Source organism: Lagenorhynchus albirostris, chromosome 4, assembly GCF_949774975.1.
Source record: "Lagenorhynchus albirostris chromosome 4, mLagAlb1.1, whole genome shotgun sequence".
Classification (NCBI taxonomy): domain Eukaryota; kingdom Metazoa; phylum Chordata; class Mammalia; order Artiodactyla; family Delphinidae; genus Lagenorhynchus; species Lagenorhynchus albirostris.
In genome coordinates this window covers 83,635,226-83,644,298 of record NC_083098.1, presented here as the reverse complement: position 1 = coordinate 83,644,298, position 9,073 = coordinate 83,635,226, and the positions used below count along the sequence as shown (strand labels likewise).

The window sequence follows — 9,073 nt, the reverse complement described above, 5'->3', positions numbered from 1 at the left end:
TCAGGATGCCGCGGTCCAACTGTGCATGGGCCTTCAACGCCACGAAGGGCTGACACAAGCGTCCCGGGACGAGGGAGGAAGAGCAACTCGCTGAGAAAAAGTAGGCTCTGGCCAAATCCCGCGGGAACTGCCCTTCCCTCCGGCGGCGTTCCCTCCCCCACCTTGGTTGCCAAGGAGACCCGAGTCCTGGGCCGGCGGACTGCTACAGGCGGGGGAGGCCTACCTTTCCGCGGCCTGAGTCGACTGGTTCACCAGCCTCGCCCTCCGCCGTGCTCCGCAGCCGCGTCCGTCAAGCGCGACAGCGCACGGGCGGGCGAAGCCCTGAGGTGCGTCCTCCCTCCGGGAACCGGAGCGAAGCGAGAGCTGGGGTCGCGACCCCCCTGCCCAGACCCAGGCGGGTGGGAGAGGCTCATTTGAACCAAACTGCCGGCGCGGGTCGCCGCCGCAGCCCCGCAGTCCCGGGGCTCCCGAGGGCGTTGTTTCAGGCACCAGCCACAGGTGCCCGAAGTGCTGGCGGCTGCGGCGTCTCTGTCCCCAAAGCCCCAGGGAACATCCGCCCTCTGGGGTGAGGGAGGACTCGCGGGAGCCAGTGAAAAGGAGCGCCCGAGGGGCCGCAGACGCTCCCAAACGGGCCTTGGTAAAAGTCTCGTCGCTTCGGAGGCGATTGGGAGCCGTCTCCACCCCTCTCCCTTTGTGAGTGTGTGGAGGTTTCGTTCGGACTTGCCCGGCTCGAAGTATGGGATGCTCGTTTCGGCCAGTAAATGCCACCTCTTGGTCTTTAGGGCCACACTGGGTGGGCCACCAAGTGTGGTCGTGCAGAAATAGTGATTTACCGAGATAATCTTTTCTTTTCAGAGACGATGCTTAAGGTACAAGGAAAACCATTTCCTGGGACATCTGAATTGTAATTCAAGCTTGAGTTACTACAGTGAAGGGGCAAACATGCTTGACCCCGCCAGTAAAGTGGAGTTTTCGGAAGAAGAAACTACCGAGGAGATCTCCCAACTCTCTTATCTCCAACTCTCTTCCCTGGCACTGTCAGGGGACACAGCATACAGCGAAAAAACCTCAACTGGTTTGCCCGAAAAAACTGGCTATCCGGACTCCGTTTACATTATGGCAGCGAACATTTTTCAGGGCATTCGATTCGAAAACTCACCAGAGAAGGTCTTAATAAAGTATGGGAATGAGCCCCTGCCGTCCTCCACCGAGTCTGAGGATGAATCCTTTCAGCGTTTGGCCTATGAGCTGGCTTTCAGTGCCCTGAAGTGTGAGTAGTACCCGTTTTGACAGTCAGCACTAACGGAAAATAATGAGAGAATTTGTGGAGTGCAGTCCCCCTTCTTGCCCCCTCATGCACACACTAGATTTTGTTTTTAGGCTTATGAATATCTTTGGTCAGTTGCAAATGTCCAGGCATTAGGACAGTTTCCCTGTACAGCAAGCTCTTTCAGGCCAGAAACGTTTTTTTCTCTGCAGATTTCCCCGTGCCTAGAACCGTGCCTTGTCCTTAGATGGGTCAAAATTAAAGCAAGTTAAGATGATCCGAATCACTACCATTCGCTTTAATTTTGGAAGCTTGTAAATTTATTTTTTCAAATTTTTGTAAAAGTCCCCTTTCTAACTTGCTGCCAGGATTTGAGGTGTAATATTGCAGATTTCCTCAATGGTGGGTAATGATCAACTTGAGTATGCAGTTGACTCCAGTACAGAATCAAATATTTTTACTGTGAGAGCAGTCAAAGGGCCTGGAGACATGTTTCTGTACTAGCTATAAACTATAATACAATATGAACTATAAAGTTTATATTGGTTTGTGTACTGAGTATTCCAAAAGAATTTCCAGAAATGTTTGGAGTATTAGCAGCCTGGCTGAAATGATGAGCTTCTTAGAGACACCCAGAAAGGGCATCACTCATTTGCATATATTTCCTTAGTGTTAGTACTTACTGGGCGTTGTACATCCTTGCACAGAGGCAGTTAACAATTGTTAAGTGAATTAAAATGTCCCATTAATTACTCAGATACGAATGTATATTTTTGGTTGTCTGCAGACATGAGGTAGCTCAACTCTGAAGCCAGGAATTTGCCATCACAGAGAAAAATTTATATGATGTTAAGAGGCAACTACTCTTTGGGTTTCATTTCTTTATTTTCTGCTTGTGATCTTTTTTTTTCTTTTAAAATCTATCTTAGCCATTTTTCCCTCCTCCAGTTTAATCTTTCAGATTCTATTTCATCCCTTCCCTCCTCTTCCTTTTTAAAATGCAGATTTAAAGACCAACCAGAGTGTTGTACTTTAAATCATGAGTCAGGTGAACGTTTGAACATTTTCTCCTTGCAGCAGTGAAATGCAGACTAGGCATTTATGTTGATTAGTTGATATTTTAATGGTAATGCCAAAATTCTATTATAGACAATTTTTTTTCCCCGATAAGAATATTGAAACTTACCTTTAGAAATCAATTATAAAAGCCTGAAATTATTCTTTGTAAAATTAATGCATTGACTAGATGCTATAGTGATGTGTATGGTAGATTATCTTTTTCTTTCTCTTGATCTATATTTGTGTTTTATGAAAGGGTCTTGTGACTGACATTTTTTAATAACCTAGAAATTCCCATTTAGATAAATTATTGTCATAGACATTTATAAACCTACTTTTCCTTGAAATGTTCATTTTTATAAGTTCAAATTCTAAGATGAGATGGCTTTGGTTGTTTACTTGGTACAACTATTACTTTCTTCTTAATGATAGTAATATCTTGCTTTAAATTATCATCTGAATAATTTCTAATGTTCAAATGGAATAAAACTAGAATTCCTAAGTTCAGTGGGTTTCCAAGATAATTAAGAACCTGATATTTTGCTTTAAAATATTGGAGACTCTTATGCATTTCATTTTTGTCTTTTGTATTATCAGTGTTCTATCAATACTTTCACATGTAATATTTTGTAGACTCACATCTGGCTTATACAGTATAGGTTCAGGGAATCATGGTTCAGGAAAGAAAACTGAGGATTTCTTCTCTAAGGTTTTATAGGAGCAGTAAAGCTGAAAAGGTTAATGTACAAATTAAGAGAGCTTGGGTAATGGTCTCTTTTGTTTGTGAATTTGTGAACAGATAATTGAATCATATTACCATATCTTTTTAAGGAAGTATGAAGAAAAAAATCTATACAAATGTTAAGTGTATTTTTTTGGTTGTGTTTTATGTTTTCCAGTTTTATTATTTGCCCTTTTGTTGATGTCCTTTGTGTATAAGGTATTTCAAAGCAGAGAGTGTATTTTTCTGATTAATCTTTTAAAGGTTTAAAGGGCTCAGAATCATGTTTGTTGAAATGATCACCTCTAGTCTCACTCTGCTAAATAACTGCAAGGTCAATTTTCTGTTAAAGAAGGTAATGAAGAGTAAGCTATTCCTATTAAGTTTGACTTATGTCAAAGAAGTAGAGTACTAGCAGCTAATTTATTTTTTAAAAGTATCTCTGGATGTTTCAAGGACTATTAAATATTAAAACAGAAGAAAAACTGGCGAAACGATTTCTTTAAAAAAAAATTAATGAACAACCCATTAAGAAAAAAAATTGAGGAAAGAGATGTTTCTGAAATTGTTGATCTTATTCCTGGTTTAATTCTTTCTCCAACCTCTCTAGTTGTAAATAGTATTTGATGACCTCTCAGTCCGAGGAACTGGCTGTGGCATTAACTTGGTCATTTCAAAATCATGTAACCTGTCAGTGAAAAACCTAGCAAATACTTAATATATGGTCTGGTTATGGCTTTGGGAATAAGTATGTGTAGTCAGGGATCCCCAAGACCACCCTCAAGTTCTATGATTCACTAGAAGGACTCACAGAACTCAGTAAAGCTGTTATACTCATGGTTACAGTTTACTACAATCAAAGGATAAAGATTAAGATCAGCACCAGAAAAATATACACAGGACAAAGTCCAGAAGAGACCAGGTACAGCTTTCTATTGTCCTTTCTCAAAGGAGTCTTACGGACAGTGCTTAATTCTCCCAGCAACAATGTATGACAACATCTATGAAGGTTGTCAAGTTTCCCTCCTTCCACAGATACAAAAACCCCATGTACCTATATTTATAATTATAAGAGGGCCTTGGCATTCTTTTTTTTTTAACTGAAGTATAGTTGAATTACAATATTCTGTTAGTTTCAGGTTATAGCTAAGTGATTCAGTTATTTTTTTTTCAGATTATATACCATTACAGCTTATTACAAGATATTGTATATAGTTTCCTGTGCTATACAGTAAATCTTTGTTGCTTATCTATTTTATGTATAGTAGTTTGTACCTGTTAATCCCATACTCCTAATTTGTCTCTCCTTTTCCCTTTAGTAATCATGTTTATTTTCTACGTCTGTGAGTCTGTTTCTGTTTTATGTATAGATTCATTTTTATTGTTTTTAGATTCTACGTATAAGTGATATCAGATAGTATTTGTCTTTCTCTGTCTGACTTACTTCACTAAGTATAATGTTCTATAGGTCCATCCATGTTGCTGCAAATGGCAATATTTCATTCTTTTTTTATGGCTGAATAACATCCCATTGTATATATATACACCGCATCTTAAGCCAATCATCTGTTGATGGGCACTTGGGTTGTTTCCATGTCTTGGCTATTATAAATAGTGCTGCTATGAACATTGGAGTGCGTGTATCTTTTTGAATTAGAGTTTTCATCTTTTCTGGATATATACCCAGGAGTGGGATTGCTGGATTATATGGATCTATTTTTTGTTTTATTAAGGAACCTGCATATGGTTTTCCATAGCGGCTACAACAATATACATTCCCACCAATAGTGTACAAGGGTTCCCTTTTCTCCACACCCTCTCCAGCATTTATTATGTGTAGACTTTTTGATGATAGTCATTCTGACTGGTGTGAGGTGATAGCTTGTTGTGGTTTTGCTTTGCATTTCTGTAATAATCAGTGATGTTGAGTGTCTTTTCATGTGCCTGTTGGCCATCTGTATGTCTTCTTTGGAGAAATGTCTATTTAGGTCTTCTGCCCACTTTGTGATTGGATTGTTTGTTTTTTTGGTACTGAGTTGTATGAGCTGTTTGTATATTTTGAATATGAAGCCCTTGGGATAATTTTCTCCCATTCCATTGGTTGTCTTTTTGTTTTGCGGATGGTTTCCTTTGCTGTTTCAAAGCTTTTAAGTTTGATTAGGTCCCATTTATTTATTTTTGCTTTCTTTTTCTGTTGCCTTGGGAGACTGACCTAAGAAAATATTGCTACGATTTATGTCCAAGAATATTTTGCCTATGTTCTCTTGTAGGAGTTTTATGGTGTCATGTCTTATATTTAGTAATATAAGCCATTTCAAACTTATTTTTATGGATGGTGTGAGGGAATGTTGTAATTTCATTGATACAGGTGGCTGTCCAGTTTTCCCAACACCACTTGCTGAAGAGGCTGTCTTTTCTCCATTGTATATTCTTGCCTCCTTTGTCATAGATTAGTTGGCCATAGGTATGTGGATTTATTTCTGGGCTCTCTATACTGTTCCATTGATCTATATGTCTGTTTTTGTGCCAATACCACACTGTTTTGATTACCGTAGCTTTGTAGTATAGTCTAAAGTCTGGAAGCTTATACCGCCAGCTTTGTTCTTTTGCCTTAGGATTGCTTTGGCAGTTCTGGGCCTTTTGTGGTTCCATATCCATTTTAGGATTATTTGTTCTAGTTCTTGAAAAATGTCATGGGTATTTTGATAGTGATTGCATTAAATCTATAGAGTGCTTCACTTTAGCAATATTAATTCTTCCAATCCAAGAGCATGAACTACCTTTTCATTTTTTTGAATCATCTTCAATTTCCTTTATCAGTGTTTTATAATTTTCAGTGTATAGGTCTTTCACCTCCTTGGTTAAGTTTATTCCTAGGGTTTTGTTTCTTTTTTATGATGCAATAAACGATATAACTTTTAAAATTTTCTCTTTCATTGTTAGTGTAAAGAAATCCAACAGATTTCTGTATATTAATCTTGTATCCTACTACCTTGCTGAATTCATTTATTAGTTCTAATAGTTTTTGTGTGAAGACTTTAGGGTTCTCTGTATAGAGTATTATGTCATCTCCAAATAGTGTAAATTTTACCTCTTCCCTTCCAATTTGGATACCTTTTATTTCTTTTTCTTATCTGATTGTTGGGGCTAGGACTTCCAGTACTATGTTGAGTAGAAGTGATGAGGGTGGGCATCCTTGTCTTGTTCCAGAATTTAGTGGGAAGGCATTCAGCTTTTCACTGTTGAGTATTATATTGGCTGTGGGTTTGTCATAAATGGCTTTTATTATGTTGAGATATGTTCCCTCTATACCCACTTTGGTGAGAGTTTTTATTAGGAATAATGTCAAATTTTATGAGATGCTTTCCTGCGTCTTTTGAGATGATCTGTGGTTTTGTCTTTCCTTTTGTTAATGTGGTGTGTCACACTGATTGATTTGCATATGTTGAACCATCCTTAAGACCCTGGAATAAATCCCACTTGGTCATGATGTATGATCCTTTTTATGTATTGTTGGATTCAATTTGCTAATATTTTTTTGAAGATTTCTACATCTATATTCATTAAAGATATTAGCCTATAATTTCCTTTTTTTTGTAGTTTCTTTGTCTGGTTTTGGTATCAGAGTGATGGTGGCTTCATAGAATGAATTTCACAGTGTTCCGTTCTCTTCAATTTTTTGCAATATTTTGAGAAGGATCAGTATAATTTCTTCATTGTATGTTTGGTAGAATTCCCCAGTGAAGCCGTCTGCTCCTGGACTTTTGTTTTTAGGGAGTTTTTTTTAAAATTACAGATTCTATTTCACGTCTGGTGATTGTTCTGTTCAAATTATCTGTTTCTTCTGGACTCAGTTCTTGTAAATCTTATGTTTTTAGAAACTGTCCATTTCTTCTAGGTTGTCCAATTTGTTGGCATATAACTGTTCATAGTATTATGATTTTTTTGTATTTCTGTATCAGCTGTTACTTCTCCTCTTTCATTTCTTATTTTGTTTATTTGGGTTTTCTCTCTTTTCTTCAGGTTGAACCTGGCTAGAGGTTTGTTGAATTTATCTTTCTCCAAAAAACAGCTCTTGGTTTTATTGACTTTTTCTGTTGTTTTCTATTTTACTTTATTTTATTTTTTTATTTTATTATTTTTTAAAATTTATTTTTGGCTGTGTTGGGTCTTTGTTGTTGCACATGGGCTTTCTCTAGTTGCAGCGAGCAGGGGCTGCTCTTTGTTGTGGTGCATGGGCTTCTCATTGCAGTGGCTTCTCTTGTTGCGGAGCAAGGGCTCTAGGAGCACGGGCTTCAGTAGTTGCACACGTGGGCTCAGTACTTGCGGCATGCGGGCCCTAGAGCACATGGGTTTCAGTAGTTGCAGCGTATGGGCTCAGTAGTTGTGGCATGCAGGCTCTGGAGCACACAGGCTTCAGTAGTTGTGGTATACGGGCTTAGTTGCTCTGCGGCATGTGGGATCTTCCTGGACCAGGGATCAAACCCATGTCCCCTGCACTGGCAGGCAGATTCTTAACCACTGTGCCACCAGGGAAGTCCCTCTGTTGTTTTCTACTTTTTAAAAAAAATTTATTATTATTTTCTTTTGCAGTACGTGGTCCTCTCACTGTTGTGGCCTCTCCCATTGCAGAGCACAGGTTCCAGACACGCAGGCTTAGCAGCCATGGCTCACAGGCCTAGCCGCTCTGCGGCATGTGGGATCTTCCCGGACTGGGGCACGAACCCATGTCCCCTGCATCGGCAGGCAGACTCTCAACCTTCCCTGCGTCACCAGGGAAGCCCCCTCTGTTGTTTTCTTGATCTGTATTTATTTCTTTTCTGATCTTTATTATTTCCTTCCTTCTGATGACTTTAGGTTTTGTTTGTTCTTCTTTTTCTAATTCTTTTAGGTGGTTGGTTAGGTTATTTATTTGAGATTTTTCTTGTATCTTGAGGAAGGCCTGATTCGTTGTGAATGTCCATCTTAGATCTGCTTTGGCAGCATCCCACAGATTTTGTAAGGTTGTGTTTTCATTTTCACTTGTCTTGAGGCATTTCCTCATTTCTTCTTTTATTTCATTGTTGACCCATTGGTTTCTTAGTAGCATGTTGTTTAGTCTCCATGTGTTCATTCTTTTCCTGTTTTTCTTTCTGTGGTTGATTTCTGGTTTCATACTGTCGTGGTCAGATAAGATGTTTCAAATAATTTCTGTCCTTTTAAATTTGTTGAGGCTTGTTTTATGACCTAGTATGTGGTCTGTCCTAGAGAACATTTCATGTGCCCTTGAAAAGAATCTGTATTCTGGTTTTTTTGGATGTAGTATTCTGTAGATATCAATTAAGTTCAACTGATTGTGTCATTTAGAACCTCTGTTGCCTTACGGATTTTTTGTCTGGATGATCTGTCCATTGATGTCAAAGGGGTGTTAAGGTTGGCTACTATTGTATTGTCAGTTTCTCCCTTTATGTCTGTTGTTGTTTCTTTTATATGTTTAGGTGCTGCTGTATTGGAGGATTATATGTTAACGAGTATATTATCTTCTTGTATTGATCTCTTTATCATTATACAATTCCCTTCTTGTCTTTCTTTATGGACTTTGTTTTAAAGTCTATTTTGTCTGATGTGAATATTGCTACCCCCACTTTCTTTGTGTTTCCATTTGCATGAACTATCTATTTTCATCCCCTCACTTTCAGTCTGTGTGTCTTTCACCCTGAAGGAAGTCTCTTGTAGGCAGCACACTAAGGGTTCTTGTTTTTGTTTCTTCATCCAATCTGCCACGCTGTGTCTTTTGATTGGAGCATTTAGTCCATTGACATTTAAGGTAATTATTGATAGGTATGTACTTATTGCCATTTAACCCTTGTTTTTCAGTTGTTTTTATAGTTCTTTATTTCTTCTTTTTGTTTTTCCTTTTGTGGTTTGATAATTTTCTTTTGTAGTATGCTTGAGTTACTTTCTTTTTGGTTCTTGTGAAACTACAGTATATTTTAAATTTGTGGTTACCATGGAGTAACCACAAATTTAAAATATACTGTAGTTTC

At 38.6% G+C, this 9,073-nt stretch overlaps 1 protein-coding gene across 1 annotated transcript in view; it reads left to right on the top strand.

Annotated features, from left to right (window-relative positions):
• Positions 1-413: 413 nt before the first annotated feature.
• The window catches only part of NSUN7 (NOP2/Sun RNA methyltransferase family member 7), a 61,371-nt gene continuing 52,711 nt past the window's right edge, over positions 414-9,073 (top strand). Inside the window, exons 1-2 of the mRNA XM_060147307.1 lie at positions 414-693; positions 856-1,270. Of these exons, the coding sequence (XP_060003290.1) occupies positions 943-1,270 (328 nt within the window). The 5' untranslated portion in view covers positions 414-693; positions 856-942. The remainder of the gene's footprint in view (positions 694-855; positions 1,271-9,073) is intronic.